Consider the following 20,378-nt stretch of genomic DNA (forward strand, 5'->3'; position numbering starts at 1 on the left):
ATAGACAAAGAATAGACACACAGACAGACAAATAATAGACAGATAGACAAAGAGACATATAGATAGATAGATAGACAGACAGATAGATAAAGAATAGACAGACAGACAGACAGACAGACAGACAAAGAATAGATAGATAGACAGAGAGATAGATAGACAAAGAATAGATGGATAGACAGACAGGCAGGCAGGCAGGCAGGCAGACAGACAGAGAATTGATAGATATACAGACAGCAAATACTGTAGATATGCAGACAGACATACAGACATATAGATAGATACTGTAGATAGATAGATAGGTAGACAGACAGATAGACTGGATTGTTTCAACCCAACTGCTGGGTTATAATGCATTATAATGCATGGTTGGGTAAAAACAACCTAGCATTGGGGAACTTTAAACCCATCAGTGTGTTCTGTCAAAGATAGATGGATGGATAAATGGATAGATAAACATGGTTTGATTGAAGGTAAATATGGTATTTTAGTAAACATTTGTCTGGACAATGCTGGCATTTCCCTGAAATAATTATGTCCCTCTTGCCTTTACTGATATTTACATTTTTAAATAAAAACAAAAACTCTGTATTGAGTTGTAAGATGTTATATATTGCTTATTTATTTACAATATAGTTTTTATCCAGCTAGTTAAATTGCCACAGCATATGCAACAGACACTGAGGCGCGCGACATGCTGCATTAACCACGGTGTCTGCTGTATCCAAATGCACCTGGTTGTTTGGGTGTGACAGTCTGAGACGCCCTCATTACAGAGTCCTACACAGGCCAAGATTCTGACCTTGAAGGCACCACCATGATTACTGTGACTGCCTCCTTAATTCCTCATATTATTAGAGGACGAGGTTTCAGCCTCTGGGACGTGCGGATGCAAATCGTCCACGCGTTCGGGGTTAAATTTTTCCACCCCTCGTGGAACACAAGCACTCTTACAATCGAGCTTATCCACAAAGCATATTCCCCACAAAGCACTCGTTCTCCCCAGGGCGGAAAGCATGGTAAATACGGGTCCTGCCTTTCAGTCCGATCCCACTTGAGATGTAATTACCTCCACCGCAGTCGTCCAGAGGGGTTTCTCCTTCAAGAGGATGTGGGTGCTCCTTATATTCGTTTTTCCCTTCCAATCTTTTTTCATCACAAATCCTGGAGCTTAACTCGCCCCGTGTACCAGGAAATAGTCCCATCAGGCTAAACTCTCAATGCTGAACCAGGCTAATTCTGTCAAGGGCCACTGGAGTGCAGGGCTGAATGAATAGAGAGGGGTATTTGGTGCAAAAACTGTGATAAGAAGCGGTGATGGCAGCGTTCTCATTATTCTGCAACACGTCTGTTTGGCACAGGATAGGGAATTGGAATTTGTTTATTCCTGCTGAGATTAGTACGGGTGTTGAAATACAAAAGACCCGTTGCTGCCTAAGCATAATTTGGTGGGTAAAGTCAAATAGAAAAAGAAGACTTTGAGGTAGTCCTTCTTTAAAGTTTGAGTCGTAAGTGCTGCTCTTTCCTGAGGGTTGGCTGCTCAGGGGAAAGACAGGATGAAAGAGAGAGGCGGACGCCCCCCTTTTTGTGTCGAGTCAGGGGGTCCATATGGTCCCCTCATGACTGTCAAATGAGTTTTTGTCTGATTGACAGATTTGAAAAAAACGTGTTTGAAATTCTAACCAGCATATGCACAAATGCTGACATGCAGCTTAGAAAAACTTTGATGCACATCCAGCTGATGCCACATTTATAATGTAGTTTCTACATAAACGACAAGCTCCATCACTTTTTTTAAGGGTAGTTGACATGAAATACTTTGTTGTGGTGCTACATTTCAACTTAACTGAGATTAAATATTAGCACTTTTTTATCTGTGACACGACCACAGAATCAATTCAATAATTTAATTAATAATGGTAAAAAGATGTTTTAAAACAGTAGGAAATTTAAAGGGACACTCCACTTTTTTAAAAAATAGGCTCATTTTCCAGCTCCCCTAGAGTTCAACATTTGATTTTTACAGTTTTGAAATCCATTCAGCCGATCTCCTGGTCTGGCGGTACAACTTTTAGCATAGCTTAACATAATACATTGAATCTGATTAGACCATTAGCATCGCGCCCAAAAATAACCAAAGAGTTTTGATATTTTTCCTATTTAAAATTTGACTCTTCTGTAGTTACATCGTGTACTAAAACCAACAGAAAATTTAAAGTTGTGATTTTCTATTCCAATATTGCTAGGAACTATACTCTCATTCTGGCGTAATAATCAAGGACATTGTTGTTGTAACATGGCTGTAGGAGGCGCAATGATATTATGCAGCGCCCTATTGAAAGTTACCAAGGGGACTTTTTCAGGCGCTATTGGAAAATAATTTCAAAATATTGAAACTCTTTGGTTATTTTTGAACGTGATGCTTATGGTCTAATCCGATTCAATGGATTATGCTAAGCTATGCTAAAAGTGCTAGCGCCAGACCCGGAGATCAGCTGAATGGATTCCAAAACGATAAAAATCAAATGTTTAACTCTAGGGGAGCTTGAAAATGAGCATATTTTCAACAAAAGTGGAGTGTCCCTTTAAAGTATTGCCTACCTTTCCTTTAATAAAGTTAAGCCAAAAATGTTGATGTTGATGCAGAAGCTAAGCATTACGCAACAGCAACACTTTTAAACTTTTCAAAACGGTTCCCAAACATAGGGGGTGGTTGAAAATTTTCAGCAGTACCAGCTGCCAAGTAAAGTTATTAAAGCACATCCAAACAGTCGCACCATTTTAGATTCATGCGCATTTCTCCCACATGCTATTTTGTCACGGAGGAGTGAATTTGTTCAGCCCTCGCTGCCTGGACTCTTTGCTTGCTGGAGCAAGAGAGTACATACGGGGTGAAAGTTCTCGCCGAATGTCATAAATCTGCATGGCACCTGCTCCCCCGCACTGCTGCGACGCGTGTTGTGAGGTCAAAGGCACCGCATACGCTGTACATCATATTTATAGAGCTCATCGCAGTGACCTGCATGTTTTGGCAGCTGATGGCAGCAGGGAGATAGAAGGAAACCTTGTAGTTTTTCTGTCAGGAGAAGGACAGAGAGAGAGAGAGAGAGAGAGAGAGAGAGAGAGAGAGAGAGAGAGAGAGAGAGAGAGTGAGAGAGATTAAACACTGGAGCATGTGGGAGGGAGAGGGAGGAAGAAAGCAGGATTGAATAAGCATTACTTTTATCATTACTGTAGAGATATGTTCACATGTGGCAGGTCGTAGAGCATGTCAAACATGCTTTAAATCCAACTGCATGGACAAATCTATTCTAAAGAAGTCCATGAATACACACACACACACACACACACACACACACATACACACACAGGAGCCGATGGTTTGTATGCCAGTGGTATCTGAAAAGTAAACCTTCAACAACATGTTTGTTTCTCTCTAAATCAGAAAGCAGCGATGGGAAGTCCTTACGCATTGATTTGATCAATCAAATCAAATGAAGAGCAGGGGAGCGGGCTTTCCGATTTGCTTTCAATAAATCTGTTTTTCCTGTTGACTTGTTTTGCCCAGCCAAAAGCCACACTAACTAAAGTCTGTCAGTCTGAATATTATTATATCCTATTTAAAAATCCATTTTCTGGTGCTATGTACATCTTATGTAACTGGCCCTTCAGCAATCTTGGCTTCTTGTGGTTTTATCAATAGCATTTGCATTTTTACTGCATAACTGGATGGAGAAAGTGGCTGGACATCACCCATTTGCGAGGGCCGGACTTTTGTAATAGTTTTAGATCATTCAGTTCTAGATGTATGATGCTTGTGTAGTTAACCTTAAAAAATTAATTGTGACATTAATTGTGACATGTTTACAGTACCGTATTGTTCCGAATATAAGATTTTAACTCTTTCCCCGCCATTGACGAGTCAATTAAGAGAAAACATTTGCATGAAAAAATGTGTTGTTGATGAGTTTTTATGGTAATCTGTAAAAAAATTTTTTACAGGCCTGATGAAGATCAGTTGATCGAAACGTTGCAACGCAACTTTCATTAAAAAAAAATTTAGCAAGCAGATAGTGTGCGGGAATTGTTCTTTGTATATTTTGAGACTTTTTGTCGTCTTATCCTACGCACCTATCCATTGACTTCAGGTGTGCGACGCTAATTTGTTATGGTAATCTGTAATACCACGATTATCCACAAGACGGCGCACTTACTCAATTAAAAAAAAAAACTGAAGCAAAAACGTTATTTACTAATTTTAAACTCTGTGTATGTTTTGATAATCTCTAAAAAAAATCCTTCACAAAAATGCAACTACTTCAACTTTTGGCAAACATATATATAAGGAATAATTGACGACGACCATTGAATTATAAGAAAATAAGGCACACCCAAGGTGCAATGCGGCACGACGCGAAGCGTGCATTATTTTCAAATAATTCAAAGGACCAGAGTCAATTATTCCTCGTATACCACGGTTACCACAAACATTGCTCTGGTGCCTATTTTTAAGACATTTTTAAGCTAGGTGTGTGGTTATCAGAAATTAATGCATACCCATGGAACATTTCTCAGCCAATCAGAATACAGCATTCAACAGACCCGTGGTATAAATATATATATATATATATTAGGGGAAACTATTTTCCCATTTATTTTGTTTGTTTGATTAAAAGCAGAGGGTCTGTTCTTTCATTTGATATATTTGTATGTTTATATATTTTTAAAAGAAAATTTTCCTGGAAGGCATTTTGTGAAACTTTTGTGAAAATAACAAAAAGGCTGGCGGGGAATGAGTTAAACTTTTTTACTGAAATGCCTCTCAATAAACAATGTCCTCTTATATACAAGCTCTAGGCCATTAATCACACGTACACCAGCACAAATGCGGTAGGTGGTGCCAAATACACATAAACAAGTTCACCTGAAGCAACCTGATAAACTATAGTCGCTACGCGTTTTTACACAATGAGATGGACAGCCTAGACTAATTGTTATTAAATTCAGATGGACTGCAAGTTATATTTATTTTCAAATGAAATAATTTTCTTTATAAAAGATGAGTTGGTCTAAACATTTTTTTTTCCAAAAGGTACACTTGGATAGGGGGGATCATCTAATATTCGGGACAATACTGTATAAACCTCTCCAGGTTTTTTCCCGCTCCTGCTCTGTAGGGTTGCGTTAATAATTCAGCAGGACTGCTGGTGCGGGTCTTGTCCAACAGCTTGCGAAGCACTGATTGGTCGAATCCCCCATTGTGAAGGTGGGGAGGGCACATGCAGGCCAAAGACAAAGGCACTACTTGGCTCAGTTTCTCTGAGACAGCTTCCCTTTTCATTTAAGCCTCCCCGACCAGTAAACCTATTAGGCCAATTAAGCATGAAAACACAATGCTTCTTGTTATTGCCAGTCTGCATAACAGATAGTAAGAAACATGTCACAATGCTCTCTGACAAGGGTAGTTAAAGATTAGGATTACTGGGAATAGTCCAGTGCTTAAGTGAAACTATTGTTTGTTTGTTCTTTATGTATCCGGACCCTGTCAGTGTGCTCTTCTTGGTGCATTGCATTTTGCAAATGAAATGCTTAAACTGCAGTCAAAGTAGTCAGGTATGCTCAATATAAGTTTTAAAGGAAACATAATACGTGACCCTGGATAAGTCATAAGTAGCATGGGTATATTTGTAGCAAAAGCCTAAAATACATGGAATGGGTCACAATTATTGATTTGTCTTTAATGCCAAAATAAAAAGAAATGACCCCCATGACTGGCTTTGTGGTCCAGGGTCACATATTATGTGCTTGAATGGTAAAAGATTGAATGTATGAGTTTTAGCAATACTTATGGATTGGATAGGCCTACATACACAGCCTTACAATTATCTAGGGAGTAGATTAGTTGAATTGTTTATACAGATTTTTATTTCTTATATTTTTAGTGGCAGTTCTTTAAAGGGGTTACATTTAGAGAACTTCTAAGAAAGGGTATTAGCGTGCTGACAGCATGCTGTGCTGAAACTGTCAACATGCTAAAGTCGTTGAAAATTTGTGCATGTAATTTCAACCTCTTTAAAGCACTGCTGCTAAATCCATCAAAACGCTGCTTTCATAACTAATTCACTGTTTTTGAACAATAAATCCAAGACAATTTCTGTCACTCTATAAATCTCCTGTGGTGAGGAATATTCCTGGGCTTATGCACAATTTGTAGATATTTTCACTGGTGTACAGTATGTTGACGTGGAGACAGACCTCTCTGGCCGTTGTCTTTTGCTGTTTTTTGGTCTCTTGAATAAGCAATGCTTTTTTAAGATGTCAATTTTGACAAACACTTGAAAACACATCTGAAGATTCACTTGGGTGCACTGTAAAAAATTCTTTGCTGCCTTAAAATTTGTAGTTAAATCAGTCAAGTTGTAGCAACTCATCTCTTGTCACTGTAAAAAAATTGCAGTATGTCATTATCTAATTTATAAACATTATCTCGTTTCGCTAGATAAGACCATTATGCCTCGTTTTGGATCGTTTAGAGTCCTTTGAAACTGCAATTTGAAACTGCATTAAAACTGTTAAGTGTTGGGGTCCATGAGAAAAATCAAGGATTTTTTTCCTCAAAAAAACATACACATTCTTCTTGACTGAACAAAGAAAGACATCAACATTTTGAATGACATGGTGGTGAGTAAATTATCTGGATTTTTTTTTAGAAAATGGACTAATCCTTCAAGTGCTGTTTTTGTTAAATGTAAATGATCAGGAATTCTGCTGCTGTCCTCCCAATCCAATACTAAAGTCAAACTCCAGGCAAATTTTTGGCGCTGATTATGTCCGTGCAGGTGGACGGCCACGCAATAGCCTGTTCGCCAAGCTTTGTCATCTAGTTGCAGCTTAATGTAAAGCTCCTGCGTTCCTTTGCCTTTACCTCATTTTGCCTTTTTTTGTAGCATCAGCCGTGGCAGGTCTCTGCATCCAGGGTCTCTCTGAATGGCAAAACAGAAACAGATTTGTTCAGCCCACCCGCACCTCCATGTCTGAAAGCACAACACAGGATTTGTAATGAATGAGCAGAATGTCCTCTTTATGGTGTTTTCATCCACATTTCTCTGTGAGCATTCCTGTCAGACGTATTTTTTATATTTTGTTTCGTTTGTCAAAGCTCTGGTTAACAATATTCAGGAAATGCTCTGCTGTGTCTCAAGAATTGACAGGATACATTTTTCCCTTTTCGTTCTTCACCTTTTCTGAGCATTGGTTAACAGCATTTTCTTTGTTGAATCATATGGTGCTTTAACTTGAACACCGACATAGTTGGAGCCCAGATGGTCCTCCGTGAGACATTCTTTCCCAGTGACAACACTTGTGCCGAAGATGTCCTGGGAAATCAGTCGAACTTAGCTTGCTTGTTTCTTGGGCTGGCAAGACCTAGAAGTTTTCTGCATGAACGGATCCCGAAAAATGACAGGGTAGCACTTAGCAAATCATAGCGTATTCCAGTCGATATGGTACTCTGTCAGAGAGGCTCAGTGACTCATAAACATGCAGGGTTCATGCTCATCTGAGATCCTGGTAGAAATAAAATCATTAGGGATTGCGATAGAAGTAGTTAAATGGTGATTTAGTAAAACCAGGTGTAAACAGGTGTATAGTTATGTGCATTTAAGATGCATGTTTCTGTCAGATGTAAATGGTAGATCATCTGAGATGGGTCTTGTTTAAGTGCACTGGATATCATTTTTGTTTGTTACGCAGTGTTTTATCAGCAAATAGGCAACATTTTCCCATCTTCGAAGTGCATCAGAATTCTAAACTTTAATAACAGGGCTTGTGAATGTTTTGAATGGGCAAGTAAGAAAGAATTTGACTTGCCCGACCAGACAATTAACTTGAAAATGCTGAAATGTCAATGCAAAAAATAAATAATAAAAAATAACTTTTATTTGTGTCATAGCCTTTGTTTTATACCAATCAGGTATAACCAAATTATGATGGGTGAAATGTCATTTTTATCTCTGGGCAAGAAACTTTTTTACTTGGACTGTGAATGACAGATGTACTTGTCTGAAGGACAACCACATGGCAATGTTTAATGTCAAGCCCTGATAAATATCCCGCCTAATCCATTTTTTGTTAGTCCGATCTTTTATGTAAAATTTAATGTTCATGGATTAACATAAATTATATTAAAAAAAATTGTACTATACAGAGCCGATCCTCCCTATACGCATGCTACGCTAGCTGCGTAGGGCCCTGCACCACTAGGGGACCCCTTGTTCTTAACTTCTTAAAGCGCTGCACAGATCAGCTGGCGAGTGGCATCATTGTGCCGCGAGAGCCATTCGAAATTATAACTTCGCTGTCTGATCACACAATATTTTAATTCCAGTTGTCAGTCCATCTATGCAGCTCCGTATGCGGTTGACGCCCCTATCGACATGCGTCTTCATTTGGATATTGTTTAAAGATATCCATCCGGAGCAGGAGAGACAAACAGCGACAAAATAAACGTGAAGTAAAAAGATTAAGAACACATTCATGTTTTAAATTCCTATTTAGTCTTGACTAACCATGCAATGGATTTATAACAAACACTGCAGTCTAAATAGATTCCGTTTTAGTCCTGTGTGTTTTGTAAGAAATGCTTGTACACATTAATAATCAAAATCTTTCATACGTGTTAAAAAATAAACACATTTATTCATGCAAGATGTAGTGTGACCCATGTTAGCATTTTAAAACAATGCACACTAGGTCTAATGTTTGCATATTTAGAGAATGATTGGTGTATTTTGGTGTGTTTATCTGTGGAGTCTGATCATGCCTTGAATCTGTTGTTTGTTATGGTTTATCTGACAGCTATTTTGATTTGATTTTATTCTTAATTTTAAATTTGTATCCCTGATGTTCTACCTCTCTTAAAAAATAATGTATTTGGCAGTGGACCTTGTTTTCTAAGTACTAGTGTAACATATTAAGGGCTTTTCAGAAAACATGTGTCAATGTTTTAATTAGGAAGTATTCTGATGAGTGTCACAGTAATGTACATGTGGCAAAATGTACAGCTATAAGATAATACGTGTTTTAGTTAACATTTTGTTTAAAGCAATTTAAACAGTGATCGTTTTTTATAAACGCGATGACAGGGCCCCCTTACAAAGTTGCTTAGGGCCCCCAGAATGCCAGGACTGGCTCTGGTACCATAAATGTATAAATCTGTCCAAAAAACAGCATAATGTCTTTAAAATCATAACACAAGTGTAAATGAAATCACACAATGCACTGCCCCCATAAAGATAAAAATGTGACATTTTCCTCTTTCATGTTTGGGAAGAGAGCTTTTCTTCTCTATAGGAATTATTGTTCTTGGAGAATGTTTTGTTTTATTCTGTGCTGTTTTGTTCGGTTTTTTGACTAAAAGGGAGCGTAAAACAGTCTTAGTCAGGAGGAAAGAGAATGTGTTTCTCACTCACTCATTGGGTGTGTCAATCCCTCGCCCCCATACCGATACGGTCCAGGGTTGATGAGGGGGGTCCGTCCACGCTGAAAGAGATGTCACAGCATGGAGCCCGAAGGGTCCCCCATTTTCTCTTACCCACACAGAGACATCACAAGAAAAGAGAGAATGTCCGCAAAACATGCTTTGAATATCAAACAGAGCGAATTATGTGTAAGATATTGAAATTTTAAAAAAGAGGTGTGGCCTCAGTGCCGCTATTGTCCATCATGTCTCTGTTTGTGGTTGGATATTAAAAAATTCCATCATGTGGCGAGATAAGGAGTAAATGTTCATAAAAGTTTTAGTTGTGGTGAATGAAGAGAATTGGTTTGTTAAAGTGAAGTGTTATATTTAGTCACTCGTAATAATTCGTAATGGATTGTTTTTGTGGATTTAACTATCTGGTGTTGGATCACATTGCAGAAGGTCATCTGATGAACATTTTGTGCATTACAAAGTGGATTATCCTCATCCTAATTTTGGTTGATGTTTGCTAACATGGTGGTACTTTTAATGGTTTATTTGTAGAACGCTCACCATGCAGCCCCCCTCTCCGGTCATTTCTTTTTTGGCTATGTTTGTCATGATGGGTGTCCAACATGGAAGTCATCCAGGTGTTCCTCGCCATGCAAGCCTTAAGATCCCACCAAATCAGTGGTGTAGGCGCATAAGATGGGACTCGCTAGATGTCCACCGCAACGGCATGCCACCGCATCATTCCAACAGCAAAGAGCGTAAATGCTACCAGAGTAAGTTCAAACTCTTTGAACCGTGAACGCCTGCGTTTTACACGAGGAATAGATTAGCACCGAATTATGCCTGGGGTTTTATGTGTTTCTACAGTGATTCAAATGTGCTGTGTATCACAGTGTAAGGGTTGTTCCATGCTGCTCAAAAATGTTGAGCCCTTTCATATTCGTTTAGCACCCGAATGGAAAATGAACATTATGGTGAACGGCAGTAAGAAACGAGAGCTCAAGGTTTTCCAGTTTCGGAGGGTTTTGGAAACATTAAGAAGGTATGATGTAAAGTGCATATGTAAGGAGGAATATGAGATGAAGACTGTAGTGTTTATAGAGCCGTGTCTTTTTGTATTAGAGTGTTCCTATGTTTCTGGAGGACAGGTAAAGGATGGATATTTGGCTCAGATGTTTGGCTCAGAAGTTCTCTTCACCATAAAACCGCCACAGACAAGACTAATATATTAGGCTTCTTGTCACAGGTCTGGGGTCTCATTTATAAAACGGCAAAAAATATTAAGACTTATAAAACCAAGCAATGTTCTCTTTATAAATCACAGATCACCAGCAAGTGTGTGTACATGACCCTGCAATCCCATTCTCCCGTCAAGTTTGTTATTTTATAGATCAAAACCTTTGCATGGGAACTGGCATACGCACGTTTCCAGACCCAAGCTTTATAAATAAGACCCCTGGACTGGTGAAGGTCAGGAAATTTGGTGACAAGCTATAAGAGAGAAGTCACAAATCAAAAAACCTGGGATGTCATTTATAAAACTGTGCGTAGGATCCTTACTAAAAGTCTACGTACGCGCAAAAGCCAAAAAAATATGAAGACTTATAAAACAAAGCTATGTTTCCTTTTTAAATCACAGATCACCTGCAAGTGTGCGTACACGAATCATCCTGTTTTTTATAGATCACAACCTTTGCGTGGGAACTGGCGTACGCACAAAACGGGTCTGCATACTTTATAAATGAGGCCCTGATGTGTGAAGTTTGTTTTATATTTAGGCTATGCCCAAAAAGTTAATGATAGCCTATATAGTAGAATTGACATTTGGCAGACACTTTTATCCAAAGCCACTGAAAGTGCATTTAATCCATGCATTTCTTTTATCAGTATGTGTTCCCTGGGATTTAACCTGTGACCTTTGCATACCTGAGAATTAGTCCTAGCTGCAGTCAGGATACAACATTTCAGCTACCAATTGCAGATAAACTGGGCATGTAAATTATTTATGGACAATGAGACTGTATTTTGCAATATTTTGTTAAAATAGTATATTTTGTGTTATATAGCATTAATAATATACATTTTTTGTCATGTTAGTAGAACACAAATTAATATACATTTACAGACAAACAAATAGCTAAATTTTACAGATGCTTAACTTACCTAGCATTGATGTGTTAATGTTGGACTCGATTGTTATTGAATTTAATCTATAGATTTATGTATTAAATGTATTAATTATATGAAAATATAGAAATTTCTTCTCTAAACCCTGCTAGAAATCTGATGCCTGTAGTGTAGTGGTGACCAGCAGAGGGCGATGTTTGGTTATGAATGAAGCGCCTTTTATCATTGTGGAACTTGCTTGTCTGAATAATACATTTATGTACAAGCGTTGCTTTATAACAGACCTGTGTTTCAAATATAATTAAAAATATATTACAGCCAAAATAGAGGCATACGAGTTCAACGAATGCCTTTTTTCAAACAGGGCGACACGCGCACAGACCAACCAATTTGAATCAAGGAAACTCTTCAGTAAATAACTTGTGCAAATAAATTACTTGGTAAATCCACATAAATGCTTTTTTAAATAATTTAAGAGCAAATTATTCCGTTTTACCGACGCGGGATGTCTTTATGAATGTAAATTCATTCAAGTTTGATCAAACAGACACTTGCCTTGAGGGAATAATTTCTGTCACAGACGAACCCCGCGCTTCCAGCGCCGAAGAGGTTAATTCCGGAACAGTCCATTGTTTAGTCTCTGTGAGGGGGAGTGTGGAACATACCATTCCATTTACTATTCATGCTGTTTGAATGAAGTACCGTTGTTTCAAATCCCCTCTGCTCGAAGTGACGGGGGACCACGGTACATCTAATTATTTATAAACTCCCGTAAAGGAAGAAAGATAAACAAAACAATAGAGGGGAATTTTGGAACTACACTTTGGGTTTGCAAAACAACGAAAAAGTGGATATGATCCTAATCGAATGGACTTAAAGGAAATTCTTCAGCATCAGCTTCTGCTCTTCCCATGGACACTAAAGTTTGTCAGTTCAGAATGACTACTTCGCGTTGTCTTTGAACGATGTGACACTGGACACATTTTTGCATTTTGGAGTTCTCGGACAACCTTATTACGGGAAAAACTTTTTAGGATAGACTTTGTGCTCGTTTCTTTCTTTTGGCTTTCTATGGTATTTTTTGGGATGCGACCAGCGTAGACGAACTGACCAACTCTGCGCTCGCGGAATTATTTTTTAGGGTCAAATCATTTGATTTATTTTAACATTTCATCGGTGTTTTCCTGATCGATTTTATGCGTTCCCGAGCCTTTCATTCATTTGGACACATGGAGTGGATGTTTTAAAACAAATCACCTGGATTACTGTGAAATTAGGAACTTCGGACCAAATCTGAACACTCGACTGTTTTGGGAAACCGATGTGTATATATTAAATTGGGAGATTATGACGGATCAAAAACGCACAAATATCTGATTCACTTTTTGTTTTGCGGATTACACAAACAGCCAAGGAAAACGCGACTTTTTGAACGATGAAGGGGAGAGCTGTGGGATTTGCGCTGTTTATCACTGTTATACACATTTGCACAGGTATGTATGACTGTAGTTTAAATAGTCTGGACAATTTGATCGTTGTTTATTAAAAACGTGCCTTACTCCCTTGTGCGCTTGACATTTGCGAAACTAGGCGTCTTGTAATACCGCGTGTATCGATGACAATGATTCAAGTTTCTTACCTATTTTTTTTGTACCTGTTTGCGGGATTTTGTGTCATCACGTGGTTCTTCTGTGAATGTTTTTACTGACCTGACAAAGTTATTAATCACACATTTTTTTATACTGTAGTTTTTTTCTCTCCATATTTGCACATGTTGCTAATGTACAATATTAAGGATAAACATTACATTTCAAGCCTAGACGGTTTCCCATACTCTTGAAATGCACATGAGAGCATAGTGTTTACTGTATACAGTATGCATATTAATGAATACTTTGTCATCATTGGGATACAGTGCAGCAAATGCTTGCATGTACTCAGTAGTGTATTAGTTTTATCCTATACAGATTTTGTTCTAGTATACAAGAAAGTTAAAAACTTTATTTATTCTCTGCCCATGTAGTTTTCACTGAAGTCAGGATATTGACGTCAGATATTTTTAATGTGTTTTGTGTTAAACCTGATTGTCTTGTTCTTGTGAATCAGAAAGTGCACTTTGTGCTTGAAACTCGTATAATTTACAGTAAATATTTTATCATTGCATTGATGATTCATAGTCATTGTTTGACTTACTAATAGACTAAAGCCACTTTTGTTCCTTATTTGTTTGGGTCAAACCTTATTTCCTGTAGCTGTGATAAAACTCTCCCATATCTATGATTAGATCACATTTGGAGATCGCTGTCCCTCCTTTAGTTTCCAGCCTCTGGCAGGCCAGGGTGGAACGGCTCTGAGAAAAGATTTTGACAGAAACCTTAAGCCAAGTGTAATAGACCTGCATAATCCCGGCTGACGTTGCCCCTGATCCGCTTTCTTCACAAAAATCTGACTAAAGCTTAGCTAAAACAAACTATCACCTTTTTTTGGGTACACTTAAGAGACATTATCAGAGATGTAATGCATTCTTTCACTCTGGGTTTTCAAACATGTCACCGTGGACAACATATGGTGCCCGCTGCAAGTTTGCTACTTAAAGGAAACTACTTTGTTGTGTGGGTCCCATTAAAAGTGCTGTGATCTTGACTGTGAATGAATCCATTTGTAATGCTCCTTTAACTTGGTGGTTTAAAGAGACTGTCTGGTTTCAGGAGGCTGATATGATCTCAACTGTTCATCGCTTTATTTTATTGCCTTAGTTTGCTTTGTAATTACCGTTGAATCTTAAGTAAACCTGGAAGAGTATCATAGCCTAAGCCTGTGCTTAAAGCTGAAATGTGTCATGGTTTGCGTTAAAATACTTTATTTGATCTCAATTTGATACTTTTGCAATGGGATTTTTAAAATGTGTTATCCCTGAACGAAACAGGATAAAAGCGTATGAGATCAATACTATCAAATTGATTGGATAATAAAAAATTTGCATTATCAAATGTTGGTTTACTTAAACAATGCCTTAATAGCAACGATGTCCTAACCAATGGTCTGCATTTGTGGAAAGTATCTGTTTGTCTGAACAAAGGTAGATGGGTGGGGCCAACCCAACTTCACAGGAATTCATGCGGTTTTATGAGTTGGCTAATTCGAACGAAGTGAATCATTCAGAAAGGTACGATTGTTAGATAAAACAATACATTTTGTCATATGAATTCATGCATCAAAAATGCCCACCTCAAATAATTGCCATGAGATTGTGTTGGTGGGGCATTGTTCGGTCTGAAAAACTCAGACACCAGTTGTTTAAAGGGCCACTCCAGCCAAATATCAACATTAACCCTTGATTTACGCACCCTCGAGCAATCCGAGATACATATGTCAATCATCTTTCAGATGAGCACATTTGGAGTTAAATATGTAAATGTCCTTGCTTTATAATGGTAGAAAACAAGGAAACAACTTCTAACTTCACCTTCACAGAAGTAATCCACACAGCTCCAAGGGGTTAATAAAGGTCTTCGGTGGGTAATCCATGTGATTTTTTTAAAGAAATCTAAAAAAATTAAAACTTTAAACTGTAATAACTAACTTCCGGGAACGACGCCATCTTGAACTCACTTGACCCCCGAGAGAACCCTAGCTTAGTGAGCGTTCAATGGCATGGGTACATTGCGCAGTGAATCTCATGAGTCACAAGATGCCGTTGTTACCGAAAGCTAGCTATTACAGTTTATCAAGTTTTAAAGGGAACATATCATGAAAATCAGATTTTTCCATCTTTAAATGCTATAATTGTGGTCCCAGTGCTTCGATAAACTTAGAAAATGTGAAAAATTAGTTTTGGTGAACCATTCTCTGCAAGCATGCGAAAAATAGCTCATTAAAATTTGGCTCCCCTTGTGATATCAGAAGGGGATCTTATTTTAATAATACCACTAAAGTAATCTGCAACTATCAGACCACGGGAAGAGAAAGAGAAAATAATAATAGACGGCACAATTGAGTTTTAATTTAAAGAAACCACCATTATGGCGATCAGTGTTTGCTTTTCGTCAGCATTTTCGTTGCATTTTAAAGGACACATTTGTGTTATAATAATTATCAATATTATCTATAATTTAACATAAAACTTCACATATGTACTCTGCGGACGCCAAAAAATGTCTGCATTGTAAAATGTCTTCTTTAAATATGTATATTTTTCTTACAAAATCACATCGATTACTCATAGAAGACTTTATTAACCCCTTGGATTACTGTGGATTACTTCTGTGAAGGATGAATGCACTTTTCTGGGCTTAAAAGTCCTAAATTGTTCCCTGATTCCTGTTTTCTCCCATTATAAGCTTGAAATTTTACTAAAATAACTCCAAATGTGTTTCTCTGAAAGATGATGGAAATATGTATCTAAGATTGCTTGAGGGTGATTAAATCACGGGGTCATTTTAATATATTTCGCTTTAAGAAATTACACGCTTAACATTTAATACATCTGTCAAACATACTTTGTGCGCCTATGTTATGCCTGTCAGTAATTCAGAGCTAGATAAACAGAATTGATTGATTTACAACTATGACTGGATAAATTAAACATACGGCAAGAACATCTAGTTGTGATTACAGATGAAGTGATTGCTTGATTAATGTATTCATGAAGAAGTAGCTTAAATCACGTCTATCAGAAGATGAAACATAGAAGGGAACCGCAGTATGAAGCTGTAAGAAATGAATTCAGGAAAAGCGTCCCCAGCACTATCCCATGTATTGAATTCCAATGCAGTAGCTCTGAGATTCAGCCGCATACTGCAGCCGATGCAGAGAGGCGTCTTCAGATCGAGGAAAGCGTGCAACGCCTTAACAAGCGCACACAGGGAGAGGGGTCAAAGGGGCACAGTTCGTACTTCATGGGTAGGGTTCATCTTCTCAGAGAGATGAAACGGCATTGGCTTCCTGCTTGTGTGCTCTCTAATTATGCTTGGCATTGTAGAAATTTGTGCTATCATTAGACAACAGTGTCAGGGACTGCCTGTGTTTCAGCACAGTCAGCAGTGACATCAAAGGCGATGCTGTTCGTGATTTAACTCTAGAAGATGCTGTCGAAGGACGTGGAAACAATAGATTCAGGTACTAACCGTAGCTTTGGCACAGTATTTGACAAGTGAGCAGTGTTTTCTACCTGTGACAGTGAGAGATGGTGTTGTTTTAATCCCCGCCGGTCATACAGCGAGGCCTGTGAGGACTTGCTGATTAGCTCATGGCTGTTTGGAAGTAATAGTTAACACAGAGCAGATTGGTCATGTGGCCCTGATTCATGTCTCACCACAGGAGCCTGTTTTATTACTGTAAGTCAAACTGTCCCCATTAGAAGCTCACATGTCATAAGTCAGGAATTCACCAGCTCCGACATGACCTCCGAAAATCACAGCTTAACCCAGAAACGCAATCCAGCTGATGTATAGAGTTTATAGGGCTGTAAACAAAGAGCAGTATAGAAATATATTGTGTTTGCAGTGGAACTTACAGACATATATTGTTTAAAGGCGGGGTGCATGATTTTTGAAATACACTTTGGAAAAGGGAGTCGGGTCGAGTACCAAAACACACTTGTAGCCAATCAGCAGTGTCTACTAGCCGACATCGTTGCCTGGATTGCGTATGTTTGAGGCGGGTTTATCAAAAGAAGGTCCAGATTCTATTGGGGTAGGGGTGTGTTTGTTTAGGTGATTTCAGATGTCAACACTGGCTTTCAGAGATCATGCACCCCGCCTTTAATAGATACATTTAACATACACATAACATTGTGCATGCATATGGATAGATGAAACAAGTTGCAATTAGGAGAGTGCAAAATGTACATTTAAAAAAACACCACAAGGAATAGTTAACTATATGTTATATATAAAACAATAGTAACTATAATATTAGAATAGATATTAAATAGAAATATGTAGTAGGGTTGTGCCGATAGATAGTATCGTGTACTGACGATTGTCAGACATATTGCCAATAGCAGGCTTTTTATGAAGATAGTTGGCGATGGTTGTTATTATCATCATCATAGTTTCACATTAACATGCACATTGCGTGCTTTTCCTCACATGTGAGGGTTTGTGGGTTTTACTTTGCGCGAGAGAGATTGTTTTGGACTTTTGCTGTGACCTGAATGCGCGCGGCATTGACTACTGTAATGCGCATGATTCAGATAAGCTTGTAATACGCGGCTCTGACATTTCCTTGTACTAGAGAGGTTGTTAACGCGTAAAGGGTTAAAACCAGCGAATTTGTTGTTCCCGCTCCCTTGCACGCAGGAAATTTCTGGATTCACACCAAACGCAGTAGAGTTTACTCGTAGTTGGACGCTAAAACATTTTGAGTTTACTTGCTTAATTCGCGCGTGAAAGCCGTGCGTGAAAGCCGTGCGTGAAAGCCGTGCGTGAAAGCCGTGCGTGAAAGCCGTGCGTGAAAGCCGTGCGTGAAAGCCGTGCGTGAAAGCCGTGCGTGAAAGCCGTGCGTGAAAGCCGTGCGTGAAAGCCGTGTGTGAAATTCTAGTCATTCGAAACATTTACGTGGAAATTCATGTCATGGGAGGGGCTTCTGCGATTTTACTCGCTTCTTGTAATCACGTCACTACTAGAGCAAGCTCCTAATCACGTCACTACTAGAGCAAGCTCCTGATTGGTTTTCCGCCAAAGTTGCGATTTTTCAACTTGCGCGTTTCCGATGGCAACACTCAATTTGCGTCATTTGTGCGAACTGGATGAGCGAATGAGGCGGATTCTCGTTTACCAAGCATTCGCACCGCGAGACCTCCAGACGTATGTAAACGCATTTTAACATTGACTTAACATTTAAATCATTCGCGCCATATGCTCTATTCGCGTTTGGTGTGAACGGAGCGCCTGGGCTTGGATTAATGGCATCAGTTTTAAGAAGGTTGGGGTCATGATAGTGTTGCCCTTGCTTCTTTTTTGTCCATCAATCAAGTGACTTGTCATAAATTAGTAAAATTAACAAATAATAAATAAGTAAACTTCTGCCCCGCCCACCCCGATACTGTCGTGTATCGGCCATCTCACAGGCTGACGATAGGACAACAAAATGGGGCGTATTGCCCAACCCTTGTGCAGTGTGCGCAACAATAGTGCTTTGAAAAGCTGAAAATTATATAACCACATAAATATTTTACATTCTTTCTTGAAAAAGAAACGATGACTCTCTTTGTCTCACCAGTCCCTCTGCTATCAGCATCGGCATAAACTCTTGAAAAAGTCTGTAAAAATGTAAAAACCCTATCCATGTGTGTTCCCTGGGTTCAAACCCATGACCTTTTTACATTGTTAATACAATGCTCTTTCCCTGAGCTATACAGGAGCACACAGGAGCCACCTAGATTTTGCATTGTACAATAATTGTATGCTGTCTGAAAGGCATGTTTGGCATGTTTGTCTCTTTTTCGAGACATTTTAGACATCCCATGTTCCTGCTTGTCATTATCAGCCCGGTTGACTGACTGACGTGGGTGACTGTAAACTCTATAACCAAAAATGAGGTGTAGCATCAGGAACACCTTTCCCGGCATGCCAAAGTGAATTCCCACATGAAAAGTGCTGCGTTCGTTGTAATGAATGTTGCAGGAGGCGCATGCGTGTTTATGTAAACCAGAAAGAGAAAGTAAGTAAGAAAAAATGAATTTCTCCCAGAACCTTATCCATCACGATAACCCCTGTGGTGCAGTGGGTGAAGCCGGGATGGATGGTCTCTTAAGTGCAGATAATAAATTGTCAGTGTCTGACGGGGCACAGCAGGCACCAGAGGCCAATTAATGGCCCCTGTTCTCGCAGGTGAGCGATGTCTCTGTCTCCTGTGCACCTTCCCTCCACCTTAGCTCCATTCAGGACCTGCACAGTAGCCCTGACGACCCACATGTGCCCTAATGAAGTGATGTCAAGGTGATGAAACTTGTACGGTCACAGCAGCAATAATAATGGTAATAAGAATATCATCATCAACTACAGGAATATTTATAATGATATTGGTAGAAAAAATGGGCAATTTGAAACTGTTTGACTCAAACCGTCATAGGGTTTCCCAACAGGAAATTGGCTTTGGGAACGGGCCAGAGGATTAGTTACCCTAATCCCTACACACCTGTGAAAAATGACGGCACCCACTGAGCTCGATGTGCGGCTTTTGGCTAAATCCCAATTAATGTGTGTCTAAGCCTAATTAGGTGGAATTAAACGGCATGGTGCTCCGGATTAGAGGCGAATGCTGGGTTTACAAATCTGTACAGACGTCCCAGAGAAATGTTTTATTGCTCTGAGGTTGTTCTTTTATAGCTGAGGAGATTTGATGGAGTTCTCAGTTGTTCCATTCAAGTCCCTATAAAAATCAAAACTGACATTTCATATTTTTTGAAGGAATATTGCAGTGTTCATTATAAAAATGTATCTTTAAAAAAAATTATGCCCTCATAAACTTCTGAAAATGTCCACCCTCTTGTGCCAATCCTTCTCTGATGACATCAGCTTGATGGCTTGCCTTGGGCGGAGCATCCGTTAACCCCACCCCCTCCAAATGTCAATCTGCTGCGAGTTACTTTTTTGAATCAAATGCCTACTTTCTATATCCAATTAATTCACAGTGGGAAGCAAATGCCGTGTCTACTATTTTCCTTGTGTAATATTTTGTTTCACTCGGAAATATGCCACAATACAGAAGTAAACGAAACGACTTCCTGTTCACAGGGACTTTAAGTAGCAACGTTGTCCCAGATGTTTTACACAGA

At 38.9% G+C, this 20,378-nt stretch overlaps 1 protein-coding gene across 3 annotated transcripts in view; it reads left to right on the forward strand.

The window, feature by feature from the left end:
- Positions 1 to 20,378, forward strand: part of robo1 (roundabout, axon guidance receptor, homolog 1 (Drosophila)) — a 355,554-nt gene that overhangs the window by 149,268 nt on the left and 185,908 nt on the right. Inside the window, exon 1 of one of the 3 annotated variants that reach the window (XM_065280531.1) lies at positions 12,294 to 13,089. The exons of the other annotated variants lie outside the window; for them this stretch is intronic. Within the exon in view, the coding sequence (XP_065136603.1) occupies positions 13,032 to 13,089 (58 nt within the window). The 5' untranslated portion in view covers positions 12,294 to 13,031. Of the gene's footprint in view, positions 1 to 12,293; positions 13,090 to 20,378 lie in introns of those variants that run through there. 3 annotated transcript variants of the gene reach the window in all.

This window comes from Paramisgurnus dabryanus, chromosome 8 (genome assembly GCF_030506205.2).
Source record: "Paramisgurnus dabryanus chromosome 8, PD_genome_1.1, whole genome shotgun sequence".
In the NCBI taxonomy this organism is placed as follows: Eukaryota; Metazoa; Chordata; class Actinopteri; order Cypriniformes; family Cobitidae; genus Paramisgurnus; species Paramisgurnus dabryanus.